The sequence below is a fragment of the Oncorhynchus clarkii genome, chromosome 7 (assembly GCF_045791955.1).
Source record: "Oncorhynchus clarkii lewisi isolate Uvic-CL-2024 chromosome 7, UVic_Ocla_1.0, whole genome shotgun sequence".
NCBI classification, from domain to species: Eukaryota; Metazoa; Chordata; class Actinopteri; order Salmoniformes; family Salmonidae; genus Oncorhynchus; species Oncorhynchus clarkii.
Genome location: NC_092153.1, coordinates 45738286 through 45762178, shown reverse-complemented (window position 1 = coordinate 45762178; position 23893 = coordinate 45738286). Strand labels below are relative to the sequence as shown.

General features: G+C 43.2%; 1 protein-coding gene across 5 annotated transcripts; it reads right to left on the bottom strand.

Moving 5' to 3' along the window:
• Positions 1 to 1181: 1181 nt before the first annotated feature.
• Positions 1182 to 23520, bottom strand: LOC139413381 (MYND-type zinc finger-containing chromatin reader ZMYND8-like). Of its 5 annotated transcripts, none has more exons than XM_071160689.1 (21): positions 23123 to 23226; positions 13805 to 13875; positions 13306 to 13457; positions 12319 to 12540; positions 11930 to 12043; positions 11237 to 11302; positions 10761 to 10853; positions 10579 to 10666; positions 10434 to 10489; positions 10269 to 10346; positions 10001 to 10116; positions 9362 to 9873; positions 8990 to 9133; positions 8608 to 8769; positions 7907 to 8452; positions 7319 to 7828; positions 6979 to 7172; positions 5532 to 5612; positions 5339 to 5417; positions 2333 to 2572; positions 1182 to 2208 (listed from the first exon to the last, which is right to left on the bottom strand). In XM_071160689.1, the coding sequence occupies exons 2-21, from the start codon at positions 13827 to 13829 to the stop codon at positions 2033 to 2035; spliced, it is 3654 nt and encodes a 1217-aa protein (XP_071016790.1). In that variant the 5' UTR covers positions 13830 to 13875; positions 23123 to 23226; the 3' UTR covers positions 1182 to 2032. The 5 variants fall into 5 exon arrangements, with proteins under 5 accessions (XP_071016790.1, XP_071016789.1, XP_071016791.1 ...); XM_071160688.1 differs by having other exon boundaries at positions 23035 to 23143; XM_071160690.1 differs by lacking the exon at positions 23123 to 23226 and adding an exon at positions 20741 to 20790.
• Positions 23521 to 23893: the final 373 nt, after the last annotated feature.

Below are 23893 nucleotides of genomic sequence, written 5' to 3'. Positions count from 1 at the left end.
TTAATCATAGTGGACAGAACAAGCAAGGAGGTGGGCAGAGACCGTCACGCCTATTGGTGCGTTATAGCATATATTTGCATTTTTCCTATAGGGATCGCCTACTCTGAAGTAAATTCGCCCTTGCATTTAAAAAAAAAACTTTGGCAAATGGTAAAGTCTATAAAAATGTATCCACTCTGTTCGTAACAGATTCTAGTTTTAGGAACGAAACTGTATTTTGATCAAGTGTTTTATCGATGAGAAAATTAGCAGAATGTCGGCCAAAATCCATCTCGCTGCATCTTCTCCCACTGCCGGCACTGGGCTTCCTCTCACCACCATATGTGATAGTGAATTGAAACGCCAACCGGGTGCTTCACATTTATACATCCGATGAAATATCTGTCTCATTGTTTTATCTGTGCTAGAGCTACTTAGTTCGGACTTCACATACACATGTCCATATATGGCAAAGCGTTGGCAGCCTGGATTTCTTATCCAGTGATGTCCCTGGAACAGGGACCGCGTTACACCTCCAGAATGTTGCAGACTATTTGTCAGATAAAGGAGAGCTGGAAGGTATGTGGCTATATTGCTCAGTTGTTACCACTGCGCTAATGAGGGCCAGGAGTGGAAAGATTCTGTCGGATTCCAAAACAAACCACAGGGAAGCCAGGGCATTGCCATATGCCATGTTGGTGAATATCTTTGTAGGCACACTGATGATTCCAAATCAAAATTCCAGGTCACACAGCAACATATTTAAGGGCATATGCGACCGAAATGGTGGTACATTAGAGCCATGCTGCTACAACTTGTTGAATAGCTCTCAGCCCAAGGACTTTATTCTGATAGGATGGGAACAATGGTATTTTGTCAAGGTCAAACAGTTTTAGAACAACACACTTTATTTACAGAATGTAAACAAACATGAAATACAACAGAGTTCCTTTAGTATCTTCTCTATACCGTGGCAGGGAGGAATGACTCCATTACAGTGTGCTGTAGGAGAATAGTTTGAAAATCAAATGGGGTTTCCTGCAGATGAGTGAATAAATTGTAGTCGAGTGTTCAAACCAGACATACAAAGACGTGGTCAGTTCACCGTAGCCGATCATTTTCAACCAAATACATTTATGTTTTTGTATCATCATGTGGGAGACACGTAGAAAATGCAAGGGCTTTCAAAAACAAGTGTTGTATTCTGTTCCCTCTCAGGGCCTGTGTTTGCCATAAATATGGTTTATTTCTCAGTGACAACAATACAAGATGAAAGAGTATGAACACAGAAATATGAATACAGGACAAATGTCGGTTGAATTATGATGAGCGTTAGTCCTAAGGGAGGAAAGGAAAAACATTCTGAAATGGAAAAGCTTCATATAACTATATCTGTACCATATCTTAATTCAACAGGCAGTCCATCAAACATTATCTCCTCAATAAAAATGTAGGCAACCATTTCAGCATAAATAATGAATAAATTAACATACAAGAAGGCGGTTGAAAATAATTTGTATCAACAATAATCTGAAGCCATGTTCCATTCTGGTCCATTCACATTCAATTTGGTCATCTGGGTGATCATTGACCAAACTGTCCAACTCTTTCACACAGTACCAAAACGTATTATGTACTCCCAATACAGTTTTATTAGTATTACGTATAACAATAGATACACTTTCTGTACATCTGCCTCACACAAATTTGGCCATGAAAAGCTGCTTCTCTATGAGCTTGCAAAGTGTGTGTAATGCAAGGTGACAGTGATTAAGAGAACAGGTGGCGCTCTCTAGTGGTTACTTGTCCCATAGTACTTTGGGCATAAAGTACATCTGAACTTGAGATGGAGAAGGATGATTATAGCGTTTGGGAAAGATGAAATTCTGGTCATGATCACTTAAAATAAAAAAGTATTTTGATACCTTCAGAGCAGCAGCTTGAAAAGACTAATGCTAACGAAACATGTCCATGTACAGTAGCTAAGAAGGTGTCGGTATTTTATGTTACAGGTTCAAGTGTGATAACTCAATGCCATGGCAAGGGCTCAGTGTTAGGACAGACTGACAGTGACATTGTCCTTGCTTTTCTCCATGTTAGAGTCTTTGTCTGTGGGGGCAGATGCTGTCGTTCCTCTGGGAGAAGTTTGACCACTGTTGGACTGTCCGGAGGCTTTGTTTGGGCCATCTGCCGTGGACCCTGACTCAGGCTCTTGCTGTGAGGCTGTCGCTACAAAAGGAGAACAGAAATATATAACTATGCAGTTGTAAGACAATTAGTACCTGTATTCAGATGGAATCAATGTTCTTTAACTAGTATAAATCCAGCTTTGAATATGGCTGGTGTGTGTTACCTGATTGTGTGCAGGACTTCATGTGTTCTGGCCAGTGGGCTTGCTGGCAGGGGTAGTCACAGTAGCTGGTGTTCCAGCAACAGTAGAAGATGGCTTCCTTCCTGCAGTTGGCACACCACTGTTTCTTTTTGGTCTCATCCACCACCTGCTGTTTCTCCACTTCTGTCTGCTTCTTTACCTCCGCCATCAGACGCTCCCTCTCCTGCTCCAGACTCTGCCTCATCTCAGCCATGGTTAACTCTGCACATGTACACACAGCAGACAATAACATAACATTTTCTATAGAATAATGTGATTAATTCTCCTCAGTCAATGACATCCATTGTTATAGACGGGTTGGCTGACAACCTCGTGAAAATCGCAGTTGTGGAAAAAGTACCCAGCTGTCATACTTGAGTAAAAGTAAAGATACCTTAATAGAAAATGACTCAAGTAAAAGTGAGTCACCCAGTAAAATACTACTTGAGTAAAAGTATTTGGTTTTAAATATACTTAAGTATCAAAAGTCAATGTAATTGCTAAAATATACTTACAGTTGAAGTCAGAAGTTTACATACACCTTTGCCAAATACATTTAAACTCAGTTTTTCACAATTCTTGATATGTAATCTTAGTAAAAATTCCCTGTCTTAGGTCAGTTAGGATCACCACTTTATTTTAAGAATGTAAAATGTCAGAATAATAGTAGAGTGTGATTTATTTCAGCTTTTATTTCTTTCATCACATTACCAGTGGGTCAGAAGTTTACATACACTCAATAAATATTTGGTATCATTGCCTTTAAATTGTTTAACTTGAATCAAATGTTTTGTGTAGCCTTCCACAAGCTTCCCACAATAAGTTGGGTGAATGTTGGCCCATTCCTCCTGAAAGAGCTAGTGTAACTGAGTCAGGTTTGTAGGCCTCCTTGCTCACACAGGCTTTTTTTAGTTCTGCCCACAAATTTTCTATATGATTGAGGTCAGGGCTTTGTGATGACCATTGAGTTTGTTGTCCTTAAGCCATTTTGCCTCAACTTTGGAAGTATGTTTGGAGTCATTGTCCATTTGGAAGATCCATTTGTGACCAAGCTTTAACTTCCTGATTGATGTCTTGTGATGTTGCTTCAATATATCCACATCATTTTCCTTCCTCGTGATGCCATCTATTTTGTGAAGTGCAGCAAAGCACTCCCACAATATGATGCTGCCACCCCCGTGCTTGACGGTTGGGATGGTGTTCTTCGGCTTGCAAGCCTCCCACTTTTTCCTCCAAACACAACGATTGTCATTATGGCCAAACAGTTCTATTTTTGTTTCATCAGACCAGAGGACATTTCTCCAAAAAGTATGATCTTTGTCCCCATGTGCAGTTGCAAACAGTAGTCTGGCTTTTTTATGGCGGTTTTGGAGCAGTGGCTTCTTCCTTGTTGAGCGGCCTTTCAGGTTATGTCGATATAGGACTCGTTTTACTGTGGATATAGATACTTTTGTACCTGTTTCCTCCAGCATCTTCACAAGTTCCTTTGCTGTTGTTCTGGGATTGATTTGCACTTTTCGCACCAAAGTACGTTCATCTCTAGGAGACAGAACGCGTCTCCTTCCTCAGCAGTATGACGGCTGCATGGTCCCATGGCGTGGTCCCATGGTATTTATACTTGTGGACTATTGTCTGTACAGATTAACATGGTACCTTCAGGCATTTGGAAATTCAACCAGACTTGTGGAGGTCTACAATTTTTATTCTGAGGTCTTGGCTGATTTATTTTGATTTTTCCCATGATGTCAAGCAAAGAGACACTGAGTTTGAAGGTAGGCCATAAAATACATCCACAGGTACACCTCCAGTTGACTCAAATTATGTCAATAAGCCTATCAGAAGCTTCCATGACATCATTTTCTGGAATTTTCCAAGCTGTTTAAAGGCACAGTCAACTTAGTGTATGTAAACTTCTGACCCACTGGAATTGTGATACAGTGAATTATAAGTGAAATAATCTGTCTGTAAATTTTTTGGGGAAAATGTACTTGTCATGCACAAAGTAGATGTCCTAACCGACTTGCCAAAACTATAGTTTGTTAACAATACATTTGTGGAGTGGTTGAAAAACAGGTTAATGACTCCAACCTAAGTGTATGTAAACTTCTGAATTCAACTGTAAGTATCAAAAGTAAAAGTATGAATCATTTCAAATTCCTTATATTAAGCAAACCAATAGGCACAATTTTCTTGTTTTGAAAAAATGTACTGCTAGCCAGGGGCACACTCCAACACTCAGACATTATTTACAAACGAAGCATTTGTGTTTAGTGAGTCCACCAGATCAGAGGCAGTAGGAATGACCAGGGATGTTCTCTTGATAAGTGTGTGAACTAGACTGTTCAGCTAAGCATTCAAAATGTAACGAGTACTTTTGGGTGTCAGGGAAAATGTATGGAGTAGAAAGTACATTCTTTTCTTTAGTAGTTCAGTAAAAGTAAAAGTTGAAGTTGTAAAAAATATAAATAGTAAAGTATAGATACCACAAACAACTATTTAAGTAAAAATACTTTAAAGGACTACTTAAGTACTTTACACCACTGTGAAAATGATGTATGTGCATCATGATTCTGAATGGTCAGATAGCTAGCAACAAGCAGCTGCCATGTGGGGAATTGTTAGGTGGCTCGTTTCAGCTCATTGTATCTTGTTATTGATTCCATGTCTTGTTTTGAGGTGTTTTGGCTGATTTCATGTCAATGCTAATATGGCAAAATTTGCTAGCCAGCTAACCAACAACTCTAACAATGCATTTGAGAAACAACAAGTGCTTATTGTGCAAATGCATTTATGATTTCAATAAACATTGGAGGTGAATATTGTTTACGTGTTGTCAACAATCTAAGCCAACCCTGTCTGTTTTGGCACATAGTTGCGCACACGTCGGTTTTGTTGCTAAATAACCAACCCGTCTATACTGAGAGTCCTTTGACCCAGAATTGTCTGGGTCATCTGCAGTGGAAGCTTGAGTAATGCAAAGGTCCTTACCTAGATTGTGCTTCATTTCTGACAGCTCCTGTTGATGAAGCCACTGCAGTTTTTCTATTTCAATTCTCAATCGTCTAATCTATGTGGGAGAGACAAGGACATACATTCACTCCCCAGAGTCATACAGCTAACTATTATATGCAGGGTGTTATTCGGTGCCAGCAGATAGATCGACCAGCAGATAGATACATACCTCTGCTATAGTGTTCCCTGAAGTGCTTTTGGAAAGCTCGGTGTACAGCTCAGTCATCGTCCCTTTGATTGCATCCACTATCTGAGGAAAAAGGAGAAATGAAGCAAAAATGTCCAATGTACCCAAGAGACCGCTGACTAGTAATAACTTCATTAAATAATAACTCATATTTGATTGGTTGAGAATCTTTATCACACATCCATGCAATCTCCATAGACCAACATTGGCAGTAGAATGGCCTTACTGAAGAACTCAGTGACTTTCAATGTGGCACTGTCATAGGATGCCACCTTTCCAACAAGTCAGTTTGTCACATTTATGCCCTGTTAGAGCTGCCCCGGTCAACTGTAAGTGTTGTTATTTTGAAGTGGAAACGTCTAGGAGCACCAACGACTCCGCCTCAAGGTGGTAGGCAGCACAAGCTCACAGAATGGGGCTGCCGAGTGCTGAAGCACGAAGCTTGTCTGTCCTCGGTTGCAACACTCACTACCAAGTTCCAAACTGCCTTTGGAAGCAACGTCAGCACAAGAACTGCTCGTTGAGAGCTTCATGAAATGTGTTCCCATGGCCGAGCAGCCGCACACAAGCCTAAGATCACCATGCTCAATGCCAAGCTTTGGCTGGAGTGGTGTTAAGCTCCCCACCATTGGACTCTGGAGCAGTGGAAATGCATTCTCTGGAGTGATAAATCCCGCTTCACCATCTGACAGTCCAACGGACAAATCTGAGTTTGGCGGATGCCAGGAAAACACTACCTGGCCCAATGCATAGTCCCTACTGTAAAGTTTGGTGTAGGAAGAATAATGGTCTGGGGCTGTTTTTCACGGTTCGGGCTAGACCCCTTAGTTCCAGTAAATGGAAATCTTAACGCTACAGCATACAATTACATTCTCGACGATTATGTGCTTCCAACTTCGTGGCAATAGTTTGGGGAAAGCCCTTTCCTGTTTCATTATAACAATGACCCCGTGCACAAATCAAGGTCCATACAGAACTGGTTTGTTGATATCGATGTGGAAGAACTTGACTGGCCTGCACAGAACCCTGACCTCCATTCACCTTTGAGATGAATTGGAACGCCGACTGCGAGCCAGGCCTAATCTCCCAACATCAGTGCCCGATCTCATGAATACTCTTGTGGCTGAAGTGAAGCAAGTCCCCGCAGCAATGTTCCAACATCTAGTGGAAAACCTTCCCAGAAGAGTGGAGGCTGTTTATAGCAGCAAAGGGGGGACCAACTTCATATTAATGGAATTAAATGTTTGACGAGCAGGTGTCCACATACTTTTGGTCATGTAGTGCATGTAAAATTGTCACCCAAAAGTCTGTATGCTTCAATAAGCTCTGCTCCAAGCCCCAAACTATCGTAACATACTGATAGTGAGTGTAGTGTACATCCTTCAGCTTGTTTACTCTGTGGCCATCAGTCCAAGTCTTGCATACTCACTTTATTAGTGTACTTGGCGATGTCAGCTGCTACGTCTGCTGATGCGGTAGGGATCTGGAAGTCCCCTGCCATGGAGGTGGAGGGGCCACTGCCTACTCCGGGAGCTGCCATCATGGCCACAGAGGCTGGGATACTGGTCACCAGGGTAACAGCCGACGTGGACGTACTGAGTGGGGGGTCTTTCTGCTGGACAGCTACAGTAAACACCAACAATCAAAACTAATCATTGACTTCACAGTCATGGTATTTAGGCCTACGGTTGCACTCAAATCGTTTTTTTAGCTGTCTCCCCTTTTTCTGTAGTGTGCTAATTTAATTATCAACTAATACGGTGGTGTACCTTTGACAGATTGCCTGGTCTGGTACCGCGTGCTTTGGGAAGGTTGCTCTGGCGATAATGATGATGAAGATGTTGCAGAGGCCGGCGTTTGGGGCAATTTTTGTGTCTGTGGCTGGTCAGGTGATGCTGTCTGCAGCTGAGGCGTATCTGGCTGCGGATTCTGCTGCTGCCGCTGCACCTTCTGCATGTGCCACTTCTGGGAGGACGTCTGGAACTTGTTGGTGGGGTTCCACACCACTGCCCGCTGCACCACCGGGACAGTCTCCCTGGGCAGCAGAGGGCGCTGTTTCTTTACTGCTGTGGTGGCGGAGGAGGCTGTGATGGGGGCTGTTGATGTGGCACTGGCCAGGGTGGTCGGGCCAATGGTGGTGGGAGCAGCAGTAGTGAAGGGCACCATGTTTAGAGGGATGGCTAGTGGAGACTGTGATGAATCTTTCACACTGGGGGTTAAGGAAGGGGCTGTGTTGTTTTGAGATGGAGTAAGGGCACTTGACAGGGTGGGGGCTTTACCTAGAATGGAAATAAATAAATTAATAATAGCAACTATTATTTTTGTCAAATAGTGGTAGAGAATAGGAGGACTCTCACCCTCTGTCTTATTGGTTGGTGGATCTTTGGTGGCGTGTGCATCTTTCCTAGTCCTCTTCCGGTCTCTGCCCCCCTGGTCCTCCCCCAGGTCAATCACCAGCTCCCTCTCAGAGTCGGAGTCATCCACCAGAGAGGTCTGCCTGGCCTCCTGCTTCACCTGGGGCTTCTCTCTGGGGGCTAGGGATGCAGGGACTGCTTTGGCTTTCTCTGGGGGCTCTTTGTCTGACGCTACACCCGGCTTCTCTTTTGACAAGGATTCAGAGAGGGTAGATGGTACCCCTGCATCTCCCATGGTTGCCGTTGCAGTTGCTGGCCCTGGCCCCTCTGTTTTGCCCTCCTTGTTTTGGATGGGGGGCAGGGGGTCTTTGGACCCCCTCTTGGAAGGGTCCTTCTCGCCCTTGTCATTGGCCTCAGTGTGCTGGCCCCCTTTAGGTTTCTGTTCCTCATCGCTGGCGTACTCACTGTCACTCGAATCTGATTTATCAGAGTCCTCGGAGTCGCTGTGTTCCACTCCCTTGTACACGTCCTCAGAGATCTCATCTATACCTGTAAGCAGAGAGGGGAAATTGGGGTAAATGTATAACATCAAAGGTTTCAGCAGTGGTTTGCATGGTTGTTTTGATAAAGTAAAAAAAAAAAGTTGAATTGTTCTGGTATCTTAATAAGCGGTTATTTTCTAGCGGTGTGGTTAGGTCACTCACCCAGCTGGGCCTTGCAGCTCTTGATGGTTCTGTCCAGGTTGAGCTGGAAGCGGCTCCTGATCTGTCTTTTGGGTGAGGTGAGGACTGGTGGAACCCCCTGCTGTTGCTGCTGCTGCACAGTCTCACTCAACTCCTTTAGGTCCATCTCGGCTTTGCTTCGGTCTGAAAGGCCAGCACAAGAAACCACAAACAATGTTATGAGCTGGTTGAAATCAGCCACAATCACTAGATCATCAAGTAGGACTGCCTCTACATGTGGTTAAGGTTTCTAGGGTTTATGGATAGTGTTTTGCTGTCATGAAGTCTTACCCAGGTCAGGTGTGCTAAATAGCTGAACTTTGATGATGATTGAGGTTTTGATGACAGGTGTGTGGCAGCTCACCCAGGTTGAGATTAAGGATGCTCCCTGTGGGTGTTGCTTTCTCCTGCTTGGGAACGAGAGTCAGGGCAGGGCCCTGGGTGTGGAATGGTTTAGGGCTGTCCTTGGCACCAGAGACAGGATCAGGTCGAGTGGAAGCCGGTGATGCTGTGGGGAGGGTTAAGATATACAGTATCTATCAATGTCATGCTCTTCTTTGGATCTGCATTTAAGAGGTAGGTTTTATTAAAATGACTTATGGTAATTGTGCATTGAAGAAGAACTCAACATGCCCATCGTTTACAGTGCTTGTTTTAAAGTCTAGGTTGCTGTTACAGTATATTCCATAGTCCCAGGACTCTCCAGACCGTTAGAGAGGCAGTGTGCAGTACCTACCTGTGCAGTCCATGGACTCCTCCCCAGCACTGTAGTGGCTAGCAGGGGCTCTAGCCTGGCCCTTGTCTGGTGTCTCCTGCTCTCCATCAGAGCCTGTGTGACCAGAGGAGTTAGTGCTCATGGGCGAGCGGGGCATATCTGTCAGGGAGATCCTCCGGCCTGTACTCCCTCCAACCCCGCCCATGCCCCCGCCCCCTCCTGACAGCATGCTCCTGGACAAGGGCATCTTGGGAGATGCAGTCATGTCGAAGTTGAACTTGATCTTTTCATGCTTCTCCGGCCGGACCGAGCCGGATGAGGGGTTGGCGGGGTCCAGCAGCATCTGGTACTGGTTGTCAGGGGTATAGGGCGTCCTGAAGGAGGCGTAGGTGAACACTCCAAACTTCTTCCTCATGTTCTCCACGTAGACCTCCATTTCCTGCATGGCGCTGTTGAAGATGCTCTTAGTCTTCTTCACAGAGAAGGGAATCTCCTTGGACATGAGGTAGCAGTTGTTTAAGGGGACCCACGCCCTGGAAGGTGAAGAAACATAACACAACTAAACAGCTGGCTAGAGACAGAGTCTAGAGACAGAGAGTTGAGAAATGCAAATGCACTGATGAGTATAATTGACATAGGTAGGTACCAAAGGGGTATTACCTGTCGTGTTGCCCAAAGAAGCGAGCATCCACCTGCCCGTCTTTGTCCCGCAGTGCTTTGGCAGGCCAGAATGGAAACCCCTTCAGCTTGGCCCACACTAGAGGGTGAGGATCACTCTGAGCAAAGTAAGCAGGAAGACTAGTTATCACACTGAGACCATTATATAGGCAGCATTCAGTATACACAAGGCACTACAATTCCAATGTATGACTCGTTTAGCACAAGCTTTGATACAAGTAAATAAGAGAGTTTAAGTAACTGAACTCACACATGGCTCACAGAACCAGTTGTCTCTCTTTTGGCAAGCTGACAGATAGCATTCCGGACAGACTTCAATCTCATTCATCTGAAAGAGAAGAATCATTGTAGGTGTAACAATTGTAGGTGGCTTCTGAAGGCCTGAAATAATTATTGAACGCCTTCCCATACTCGCCTCATGTTCACAGATTTTCACTATGACCTTAGCTGTGGCAGTGAGCTTATGATTTCCTGGAATAAGAAGGTCACCATTAGAAATAACCACAAACCAGTTATTGAAACCAGTGAAAATCCATTGCAATCTAAACACGGACACTGACCTCCATTATAAATTATGCAGTTGTGTAAAATCCATTTCACATCTGCCAAGAAAGCTTCGGTACAGCCATACATTTTCTTCTTTGTATTCTGGAAAAATAAAATAGAAAAGGTCAGTGATCAACAACTGGTGAGGTTTGGGATTGTAGTTCTAACCCCAAAGAAATAAGCAGAGAACATTAACCTTCTCTAATGTACAGAGGTCCATGGCGTGAAAAATATACTCTGCGTAGTCCGGATGCTGTTCCAGAGATACTGGCTTCTGGAAGGGTTCCGTCTGGAGAAGATATACAAGAGACGTGCACAGTGAATTAACCTTCATATTCCAAATACAGGCCTCACTTAGGCCAAATCCTAACTTGAGACACAAGCACAGCTACAACTTTCATGTAAATATATCAAATTGGCATCAATTCAAAATTTAGGTCAAGATTTAAAATTGCCTGCCTTGCACGCATCTCAATTTAGGATTAAACTGCATGACCTCAACACACACACACACACACACACACACCTTATCACCCAGACTCTACCACCCCAGGACAGACGACAGCAACTAAAAACAGACACACAAAACAAAAAGAACACTCCAAACAGGAGGGGGGAAAAACGAACGGAAAATATGATGGGGGTCTTTTTTTAGTGTGTTTGATTGATTACCCAATTAAAAGCCTTTCTCTGCGTGGCGGCTGCATGGGGGGAGTGAGATGACGAGCGTGGTTGGTCCTGAAAAAGAGTAAGAGGGGCAACTGTATCCTCACCACACCACGCTTTACAAACTGCACCCTTGGTTCAATGGTCCCTTTTCTCTTTATGCCATTGTAGAGGAGAAGACTGGCGAAAACAGGCTTGGGGTGGTTTAGTGTTGTTAGAGAGCTTCCTAACCACTTTGTAACCAGAACACCAAAAGATACTTCAGACTCTGAGTATAGGAAATCATTTGGCTGGGTGCAGTTCTCCGTGTATTAGGGCAGGGGCAATGGACATCATCACTGATGGAAAATAAAACCATGAGTAAGCATTAAGCAGTCTTAGAATCAGACCATATCAACAAGCGCAAGACCATTCCATTGTGTTTGTGCGAGAGCTCTGTTCACTCGCATTGGCATTACTAATACATCTATCTCTATTCTTCAATAGTCCAATATATCTCCTGTCAAAACAATTAGTCAATGACAACAGTTAGAAAAGGTAGAAATTAAATAGAGTTGTTCCATGACAATGTGGGGAGGGTGAAAGCAGAAGCACAAGCCATTGCAATACGTACTATATCCAGTTGAACAGACCTGATATTTGTTTATAGTGTTACTGGAACTAATCAGCCAGGTAGAGGAGGGAGGTCAGTGCACTTACACCTGGCTGTTTCATCTTCTGGAGTGCAAACTTTAGCAGGTAAGACAGCTGGTCTAGTGTTAGCATCGTCATTGCTTTACTCTGAGTCTCTATGCACTCAGCAACTGTTATTTTCTGAAAGAAAAGAGGTAGAGCGAAAGATGTTAGCTTCAAAGGTATTTTGCCATCTCAAAGGATATTCTCAGTATCAAGCCTCATTTTACTACCTTGACAACATCATAAACCAACACGATCAGAATTTATTTTAGCTCCAAGATTTTGCTCAACTCTGTAACTTCCATGTCTTTCATCATAGTCAGGACTCAACCCCCAGCCTCAAACCTCCCACGCATTTTAAAGTTGTCTTCCTAGTAGACAACTGGTTTCCAGTCCCACCCACAAGCGAGTACCTCACACTCAGGGCAGAACCAGTCACCCTCGGGCTCTGCGGGCAGTTTTAGGCACTTGGCGTGGTACACCCTCGGGCAGAGCTCACAGCAGAGCACCTGGCCCTCGCGGTGGCACAGCCAGCAGTAAAAGTCATTCCTGCCGTCCTGCGGTACAACATCAACAGGGTCTGTGGTGAGTGCTGGCTGCTTCGCATAGTAAAAGGGACCATGTCTTAGTTCTGACTGAAATGCAGGCAAGAGAAGGAGAAAGTTGGAGGGGTTCAACATTTAATTTAGGCGTGAGATTACATGAGCAGCACAAACATGCAAAACATTTTTTATAATCAACAGAAGTTACATAGTAACAGTCCAAAGCACAGACTGCTTAGAACCCTGTGTTGCAACATAAGGCATTCAAAAGTGTATTAATTGATCATTTCTGTTATCAAACTGGAAGAGAATCACTGTAGATTATATTGCAAATCCCCTTTCAAAGGTCAAGACAGTGAAAAGGATCAGTTTGAGAAACTAGCCTTTAGTATCACTTAATGATTGGATCTGAGAAGCTGTGTTTTGGTCCACACCCACTACTGTTTTGCAATGAGACAAGCTTTGATCCATGGCTTATAAACCAATGTTGCTATTATAATTGACCATTTATAAAGCTGATTAAAAGTGTTAAACATTAATTGCATCAGTTTTTCTTTGAGCAATATCCAAAATCAATTTCTTGATTTCAGTGGGCAAAATGAAGCATGCAAACACACATTAACAAAACAATAATCATTTAGATAACAATTGTATTAGGACATATAGGCTTACTGTAACACTATAAGAAAGTATAAACCCTTGGTCTCACAAACATCAAATAGTCCCATGGCATACCAAAAGACTCAATTGGAACCGAAAGTTAGTTTTTTTTAGTAGGATATATTGCAGTGTAACTGCAGTGTAAACCCAGCAGCCTCACAGTGTGAGCACAGAGGAGAGTGGAGGGGGAGGTCGCACCTGGTCTTTACTGCTGCTGACTGCTCCTGGTTTCTTCTTCTTTTTGACCGGGCTGGAGGAGGTCTCAGCAGGGGAGTGACCGTTGGATGAGTGAGGGGGGCTGGGCACCTTTCGTTTCTGCGCCGCTCGCTCCACTAATCCAGGGACTGAAACTGCAGAGAGGGGTCAAAGGTCAGACATGACAGATGCAATATTTCTAAGAAGAAGGTGCATGTACTAGCCATAGAACAGTAGATGTTCATTGTTTTCCTACAGTACAGAAGATAAAACCAGTTGCCATAGCGATAAGACACGACAGCGATATGAACAGAAGCAGCACATTAGCCTCCATCTTGTACCTTGTATCGTTCAGCTCTGTACCAGACACACACACACATGCATGCACACATACAGTACACTCAACATGGGAGCAATAAAATAAACCCTTTCACCACATACTCCACACAGGCATAGGCAATCATAAGTAATAGTATAGCTCAGCTTTGTGTTTTTTTCTCACCTTTGGATCGTGTAGAGATCTCCATCCCCTCTACTGCATCTGACTCAGTCTTCACCTCCTCCTCAGCCACACTGACGCAGGGAAAAGAGGCACTATTAATGCCCTGTTATGACAGCACCTACAGAAAGACTCCCAACATAGATCATTTCATCCAATGCGTTCTACAGTTTGACTCACTATGCTTCCACCAGACATAGCTTCATCCACAGTATGTTCAGTGTGCACTTGGTACCAATCATAAAATCACACTGTATAAGAGCATCTGCTGAAGTCTTACAAATCTTATTTGTGTGGATCTAGTATCATTTTCAGGGGAAAGACATAATCCCGTCTGGCTGTAAAGGTCTGCTTTAACACAGACTCACTTGGCAGTGAGACTCACTCTCTCAGTCTCACTACAATGGGGTGTTTCTTAGAGCGAGAGTCCATTTGGCCCAGAAGCAAACTCTGTCTCAACCAATTCTGACTGGACACAGACACACGCTGTTCATTTGGGTGCCGGCTCTGGCCAGAAAAAGTCCCTCTCTTATTGGGAGAAGGAAAATGTTTAGTAAAGCAATTTCAAAACAGGGAACGCCACGTATTCATTTAACCATTTATTAGAAAAAGATTACAACATGTAATACATTAGTCTAGGCTCTGATCCTTTGGGGTAGCTCACTACGTGTGTCATGTTAAGATAATAATGATAATTACAGGCATGGCACAAGTTACGCTATACCAAGCCCACTGCAAGAAGGAAACAGAACCAAAAAGGTGGAGGATGGGGTGGGTGCTAGAAAATGCAACCGCATACTATCAAGCAGCCATCAGAAGTACAGGTAGCAGAGAATGAGTGAGTAAAACCGATCAGCTAAATAGACCACCATATTAAAGGTAGGAAGTGTTTGTAGAATATGATGCAACGTCAGTTGATGCATCAGCTAATGCATCGCAGAAGCCAACATTCGGGTTCCCTGTATGAATTAGCGCTGCCCTTAATGTCTAGTAAAGAAGTGTTCCAATGTTAAGAGTTCCCGAGTGACAAACTGACAGAATGTGATTGGACTAGGTCGAATGATTTGTTTAGTTAATTAAGATCCCCATTAGCTACTGCACATTGAGCAGCTACTCTTCCTGGGGTCCACACAAAACATACAAATACATGACCGAGTACAGAACAGTTAGACAAGAACAACATAAGATATTACACAAAATAAAAGTAAGAGTTATATATAGGAAAGACACCAAGACACAACAATAAAATGTACTTACAGTTGAATTCAGAAGTTTACATACACTTAGGTTGGAGTTATTAAAACTTTTTTTTCTTCCACTCCACAAATTTCTTGTTAACAAACTATAGTTTTGGCAAGTCGGTTAGGACGTCTACTTTGTGCATGACACAAGTATTTTTTCCAGCAATTGTTCACAGACAGATTATTTCACTTATAATTCACTGTGTCACAATTCCAGTGGGTCAGAAGTTTACATACACTAAGTTGACTGTGCCTTTAAACAGCTTGGAAAATTCCAGAAAATCATGTCATGGCTTTAAAAGCTTCTGATAGGCTAACTGACATAATTTGAGTCATTTGGTGGTGTACCTGTGGATGTATTTCAAGGCCTATCTTCAAACTCAGTGCCTCTTTGCTTGACATCATGGGAAGATCAAAATAAATCAGCCAAGACCTCAGAATAAAAATTGTTGACCTCCACAAGTCTGGTTCATCCTTGGGAGCAATTTCCATTTTCTTTTTTCTTTTTTTTTCTTCTTTTTTTTTTACCCCTTTTTCTCCCCAATTTCGTGGTATCCAATTGTTGTAGTAGCTACTATCTTGTCTCATCGCTACAACTCCCATACGGGCTCGGGAGAGACGAAGGTTGAATGTCATGCGTCCTCCGATACACAACCCAACCAGCCACAGTGCTTCTTAAAACAGCGCGCATCCAACCCGGAAGCCAGCCGCACCAATGTGTCGGAGGCTACACCGTGCACCTGGCAACCTTGGTTAGCGCGCACTGCGCCCGGCCCGCCACAGGAGTCGCTGGTGCGCGATGAGACAAGGACATCCCTACCGACCAAGCCCTCCCTAACTCGATCTGGGGCTCCACGCAAGATCTCACCCCGTGGGGTCAAAATGATCACAAGAATGGTGAGCAAAAATCCCAGAACCACACGGGGGGACCTAGTGAATGACCTGCAGAGAGCTGGGACCAAAGTAACAAAGCCTACCATCAGTAACACACTACGCCGCCAGGGACTCAAATCCTGCAGTGCCAGACGTGTCCAGGCCTGTCTGAAGTTTGCTAGAGAGCATTTGGATGATCCAGAAGAAGATTGTCATATGGTCAGATGAAACCAAAATATAACTTTTTGGTAAAAACTCAACTCGTCGTGTTTGGAGGACAAAGAATGCTGAGTTGCATCCAAAGAACACCATACCTATTGTGAAGCATGTGGGTGGAAACATCATGCTTTGGGGCTGTTTTTCTGTAAAGGGACCAGGACGACTGATCCGTTTAAAGGAAAGAATGAATGGGGCCATGTATCGGGAGATTTTGAGTGAAAACCTCCTTCCATCAGCAAGGGCATGGCTGGATCTTTCAACATGACAATGATCCCAAACACACCGCCCGGGCAACGAAGGAGTGGCCAGTCTCCAGATCTCAACCCCATAGAAAATCTTTGGAGGGAATTGAAAGTCCGTGTTGTCCAGCAACAGCCCCAAAACATCACTGCTCTAGAGGAGATCTGCATGGAGGAATGGGCCAAAATACCAGCAACAGTGTGTGAAAACCTTGTGAAGACTTACAGAAAAAGTTTGACCTCTGTCATTGCCAACAAAGGGTATATAACAAAGTATTGAGATAAACTTTTGTTATTGACCAAATACTTATTTTCCACCATAATTTGCAAATAAATTCATTAAAAATCCTACAATGTGATTTTCTGGATTTATTTTCTCATTAGTTGAAGTGTACCTATGATGACAATTACAGGTCTCTCATCTTTTTAAGTGGGAGAACTTGCACAATTGGTGGCTGACTAAATACTTTTTTGCCCCACTGTATGTCAATTTGAAGTGTATGCAAATAGATTATACAAGTGGTTAGGCATTTTCAATACACAAATGTTTCTTAAAAAGACAAAGAGAAGAAGTAAATTTGTTGTCAACCATGAAAGACTATCATGTACTGTATGTTGTTGATGTTAGTTCTGTGTGTACACTTAAGGGCAAGGCGTGCTGTTTTGTTTTGAGCCAGCTGCAGCTTTGCTACAGTAGGTCTTTCTTTGCTGCTCCTGACCATATTACCAGACAGTAATCAATATGGGACAAGATCAAAGCCTGAACAACTAGTACAGTTGATCTGTGTGTTAAAAAACGCAGAACCTTTTTTATAACAGACATACAGTGTATTCAAAAAGTATTCAGACCCCTTGACTTGACATATTGTTACGTTACAGCCTTGTTCTAAAATGAATTAAATAGTTTTTTACTCCATAATGACAAACTAAAAACAGGTTTTTAGACAATTTTGCTAATTTATTGGGGGAAAAAATTGAAACATGACATAAGTATTCAGACCCTTTACTCAGTACTTTGTTAAAGCACATTTGGCAGCGATTACAGCCTCGCATCTTCTTGGGTATGACGCTAAAAGCAGATCCTCTCAATCTCTGTCAGGTTGGATGGGAAGTGTCACTGCACAGCTATTTTTAGGTCTCTCCACAGATGTTAGATCGGGTTCAAGTCCGGGCTTTGGCTGGGCCACTCAAAGGCATTCAGAAACTTGTCCCAAAGCCACCACTGCATTGTCTTGGCTGCGTGCTTAGGGTCATTGTCCTGTTGGAAGGTGAACCTTCACCCGTCTGAGGTCCTGAGCGCTCCAGAGCAGGTTTTCATCAATAATCTCTCTGTATTTTGCTCTGTTCATCTTTCCCTCGATCCTGACTAGTCATCCAGTCCCTACCACTGAGGAGTGGCTTCCGTCTGGCCACTCTACCATAAAGGCCTGATTTGGTGGAGTGCTGCAGAGATGGTTGTCCTTCTGGAAGGTTCTCCCATCTCCACAGAGGAACTCTGGAGCTCTTTCAGAGTGACCATTGCGTTCTTGGTCACCTCCCTGACCAAGACCCTTCTCCTATGAATAGTCAGTTTGGCCAGGCGGCCAGCTCTAGGAAGTCTTGGTGGTTCCAAACTTCTTCCATTTAAGAATGATAGAGGCCACTTTGTTCTTCGGGACCTTCAAAGCTGCAGAAATGTTTTGGTACCCTTCCCCAGATCTGTGCCTTGACACAATCCTGTCTTGGAGCTCTACGGACAATCCCTTTGACCTCATGGCTTGGTTTTTGCTCTGACATGCACTGTCAACTGTAGGACCTTATACAGTATAATCATGTCCAATCAATTTAATTTACCGCAGGTGAACTCCAAGTTGTAGAAACATCTCAAGGATGATCAATGGAAACAGGATGCACCTGAGCTCAATTTCGAGTCTCACAGGAAATGATCTGAATAGTTATAAAAATAAGGTATTTGGTTTTTTATTTGTTTAGAACTGGTTTTGCTTTGTCGTTATGGGGTATTGTGTGTATTTAATCCATTTTAAAATAAGGCTGTAATGCAACAAAATGTGGAAAAAGGGAAGGGGTCTGAATACTTTCCGAATGCACTGTACTTCTCCCCATCTTCAAAACAGCTTCTGGTCAAAAAAAGGTACCAATCATCTGTCATTGTCTCATTGGAACAATGTCTCAGGGATTAGACATGCTTTTGTGAAGCCATGTATTTCATAAAATTGTGTTGAATCCTATTTACATGTGAACTCACACTTATGCATTGATGTCCAACCTGGACTCAGGGGTAGACGTAACACAGGAAATGTAAATCCGGGACACTCCAATTGATATATGATATGCTACATTCCATATGGTATGTATTAATTTATGGATGTCCGTTTTTTTATTTTTTTATTTAACCAGGCAAGTCAGGTAAGAACAAATTATTATTTACAATGACGACCTAGGAACAGTGGGTTAACTGCTTTGTTATGGGGAAGATGACAGATGTTTACAGTGTCAGCTTGGGGATTTGATCTAGAAACCTTTCGGTTAATGGCCCAACACTCTAACCAGTAGGCTACCTGCCGCCCCAAGACTCATCCATTTTGTATGATATGTTACGAAGTATAATTCCTCCAATATGTTACGAATTGCAATTCGTACAGTATGTTATGAATTTGCAAAACATATGATATGTTACGAATTCCAATTAGTTGTGGCTAACATTAGCTAGGTGGCTTGGGTTAGGGGTTAAGGTTAGGGTTAGCTAACATACTAAGTAGTTGCAAAGTAGTTAAAATTGTAATGTTGTCTGATAAGATTCAAACACGCAACCTTAGGGTTGCTAGACATTCACGTTATACACCCACCCACCCTGACCAGCCTTAAAGACACACTATGCAGAAATCGCTGCACCATTTCCTGGTTGCTAAAATTCTAATAGTTTGCCTATTTTCAGTTTATGTGACAAAAACAGCAAGTATTGTATACAGAATCAATGTATCATCTAAACCACTGTGAAATATATTTTCCATAACCAATGTTTGAATCTGGTGTACAAAAGACGCAAAAATGAAACTTAAGCACGGAATGCATAGATAAGGGGTACATAGAACAGATCTACCACTTCTTAGATTTGCTTTCAATGAGAATGACATATCTATAACTCACCTTTCTATGTGAATTTGGTCAGGTTGCACAAAAAGTTACATATTGCAGCTTAAAGTATGTCTTATGTAACCATACCATATCATGCTAATTTGAGTGTCAAGAGGTTTATGTTTATTATGCTACGTCTAGTCTATGAGACCAGGCTGTGAGGCTAAAAGGGGATTTCTCAGATTAATACATTTTACAGACATCTCATCTACTGTAAATGACTGGGCATGGATGGGACTAAAATGTAACTAACTGGTTTGTAACCAACAGCTAAATGTGTCCTAGTTTCAACATGACTTGAAAAACAATCATGCATTAAACTCAATAGATCTTCTCCTTCCTGTCACCCATGAATCTTGAGCCCACCACCCTTGGGTCCCATGACTGAGACTTCTGAGAGAGATGGGTCAAGGCTGAACTGAGGCAGGTGCAATGGAGAACCATCCGCTCTACAACTGCATGGTGACTACAATGCCCTCTATAATGGAACTATCCACAGTCCCAAAACCCCCTAAAATGCAACATCACACTCATGCGCATCATATCCCTCAAGAAAGAAGCGACTCAAACATTCCTGTTTCTTTGTCTTGCACAAACAGCCATATGAATGTGCATCATTTAAATGCACACTTCCGTGAATTTAAACAGTACTTTCTTGTGGGAAAGCCACTGTTTTAATCAGTATCAGCTCAACATCAACCTCCTTGTTATTCAGACACCAAATGTGTCGATCCCCTTATTCAGCCATTTTCTTTGACGCCAAGGCACAAGCTACTGTCTCACAGCTCAGATGGGTTCCATTTCAAAAGCAGGATACAAAGATAGCAGCTCCCTGTTAGAGCAGCAAATGTAGTCCCTTTTTCACCACCTCTCTATCCCCCTCTCTGTCTTAGTTCTCCTCTCCATCTCGGGTAGAAAATGACAGCTACATCTCCAGTGACAGAGCATTGGCTTTACTGGCCTCCACCTCTGACATAACCTGTCAGCAAAGACAGAGATTTTCTCCCTCAGCTACATCCCCTCCTCCACAGGCCAGGAGAGCAGTGGGAGAGAACAGTGATACACACAATAAACACAATAAATCAATGCCTCCCAATCTTCCAACAACACCCCTTCCTGTTGTTAAAGCATTGCAGAAAATACATTATTTTCATGAATATAGTGATATCGCCCCTCCCATACCCTCTCTTGACACAAAACCCATGCTTCAATGTAGGAAATTGACAGCATACCTTTTTCCTCTTTACGCACAGAATTCTTCAGGCTTTTTTTTATTTTTTTCAATTAGTGAGGCCGGTGGGGGATGAGACAAAGCAGAATTTTCCAGAAGGGCCTTGCTCTTCCTGCTGCTCTCTCTGCGATTGTCAATCTTTAACCTCAGCTGTGGGCTTCTGATTGGTTTGTGCGCCACACGGAGGAGTTGCCTGATTGGGCGCCCGGCTTAGTGTGCCACACAGGCTATCTTCTCCCCTCTTTCCTCAGACACAGTGCTGCAATGCAGAGAGGATTTCTCCTCACTCTCACAAAACCTCTGCAACCAAGTCCCTCAAAGTCCATATACCCTCACTGGCTGTGTGCCTTTTCTAAAACATGGGGGATGCAGTTACACGGGCTTAGAGGGAGCGTATCAGATTCCCTCCCTCTTCCTCCACGGCTCTGAGGCAGTGTGTATGGCGTCCATTTTGAAGACATTCCCTCCCTGCCTGCTGAGCACACTGCACACACACGGCTCCGGCTGAGGCGAGCTGCTGTAGAAAGCACACACAGCTTACCAGTAGACGGCTCACAGGAATGCAGGAAGGGCCTTACAAAGACAGGGCTGAAAATGTCACAGGCCTCAGGAATCAAAATGGACGGCTGTGGTTTAGACTGAAGAACATGCAGCCAGTGCCAACACCCTTTTCCCTGTCCAATACTTTCCTACTGGCATTACCTCTGGTCAAATAAATCCTTAAGGGCTTGAACCTTAACAATGTGTCTATACTTTTAACCAACAGTGGTATTGCTATTACTTATTTTTTCTACCAGTACCAGATCTCTATTTGTAGTTAAATAAATACTAATGCTTCCATTAAGATCATAATGGACAAAAACAATGATGGTTTAACATGGAGAATAAATCTGAACAAGGTGAAGGTCGTTAGGAAAGGTCAGACTACTCAGGTATGGTGAATAATTAAAAATTAGTACCAGCATGACATGGTTTTCTTGTTTCGTGTGAAACCGAAAGTGTCCAGTGGTTTAAAGTCTTTATAACATGGGACAGCAGCATTGGCTGTGTGTGTGAGTAGGCTTTGCTGCATGCGTTTGTGAGTATGAGGTGTGTGTTTTGTGTGAGTGTGTGTGTATCACCTGGTAGATGGCTAGTGATGGCTGTTAAACAGTCTGATGGCCTGGTAATAGAAGCTGTTTTTCAGGCAATTCAATTTGAGGCAGTTGACGTTACATGCCAGACAAGCATTTTGCATGGTTGTTGTCAAAACATCTGCCGACATACAGCATTCGTCTATGTGTGCAAATTCTATGAGTTCCACTAGAGACGTAGAGATTCTCATATCCTTTTTGGGATAATTATATACTTTTGTCCAAGGCTCTGTCTGAAGCAGCCTTGCTTCCCTTCATCAGGCTTCACATACAAACACCCAGAGTGTCTAGACCCGAGGCACAGAGAGGGGAAGCTCTCTGAAATGGATGCCACTCCAAAGCAAAGAGAAAGCTGTGAACTGAAAAATAACATTAGGCAGATTTTCTCACCAGATACTAAACTGTTGAGGCATATAATCTAACATTCGGAGACATTTTATTTCAGCTAGTTGTTAAGAAAAACAGTACTATATATGTTGGTTTAAACCCAGACGAAACGTGTTCAATGATTCAACATGCTAAAACAAGAATGTGAATACTATCCATTGTTATAAACCGTAGTCTGGAAAAACACCCTGACTGTACAGCCATCATAGTTCATCTTGATTAACTACTTCCTGCTTGGAGGGTGTAAGATTAAAAGTAGTGCCATACACTAATACCACTCTGAGGCCTAAATCATTCTTGCTGTGCTGTCATTGCTGAGCTGTCTCTTTACCATCTGTTAAATCCACTGGGATCCCCTAATGAATGTTCTCTCGCCCTGCTACGGCCCTCTCCCCTCCCCACACCTTCCATTTTGAATGTACAGGCCTGTGACACAGTCATAAACCCTTACAACCCAACAACAACCTAGCCAAACTGATCAATCCTGTGCCTTATTGCAAAAGGGATATATTCATCTTGCCATGGTATATTCTGTACAAAGGAATGAAGACAGGCTGATCCACTATGTGACCAGAGACATATACAGTCAGCAGAGGAGAGGCAGCCTGCTGTGCTCTGCTCTCCTGCCAGGCTCCACTCCTGTGTTCTAGGGACTAGCAGGCTCTCTCCCCCCTTCTCTCTCCATGAGACAAACCTGTATTCCTGAGGCACATAATATATACAGTAGCTGGTAGCTTATCAAAGAGGAAGTGAAATAATAAAAAATCAAGCTTACCTCTGTGGATGCATGGCTAACAAACTCAGTGTGTTATATGTCAATGCTTGTTAAAACATGGAGGACAAACAGCCCTCTAAGTCCTCACCCTGCTCAGAGCATAGCCACGGCTCTCCAGGCTGGCCGATGGGCTGCTAGGATAGAAGCCAGGCTGTGAGTGGCCTGCTCTCACTGGCATGATGTAAGGCTGCAGCTGATTGGCTGGGGCATTTCCTGGCTGCTAATCTTTTGTTCCACACAGGCAGGCTGGAGAAAGAAGCGCTGTGGACAGAGGAAGAAACAAGGCCCAAATCACAAGATAAACCATTTCACAGCGCAAATCAGGCAAGAAAACCACATGGAGCTGTAATCCATGTCTGACCCGTCTATATTACATGGACATTTGGTTGTATTTCACAAAGTACAGTAACAGCAGCATGAATACAGGACAGGCCCAAGGCCCTCATGTTTCAGGAAAAGCCTTTGTCTCAGAGATTACGCCGCAGTGAAAAACCATCCGCTGTGAAAAAAGTGTTGCACAAATACAAGAGAGCAAACAGCGAGAGACCGTCAGAGGGCTCAATCTCAAGGTTTCCTCCTCTTGTAAATGAGATGAACTCGTGCAAATGCCTACTGGACATCAACACATTACATAACAATGCAAACACAGGTTAACAGAACAAAGATGAGTTACTATGTTACCCTATTTGAAGACAGAAGTTGACTCCAAGTTCTCATGCGGCCTCAAATTCTAATGTGGTCACATAAAAATGTACTTTTATGAACAGATGTGATGGGTTTTTATCTCATCAAATAAAGAGAATTGCAGGAATATTTTTTTTAATGTGATGCTATGGGTATTTAACAAAGTATGTTTCCT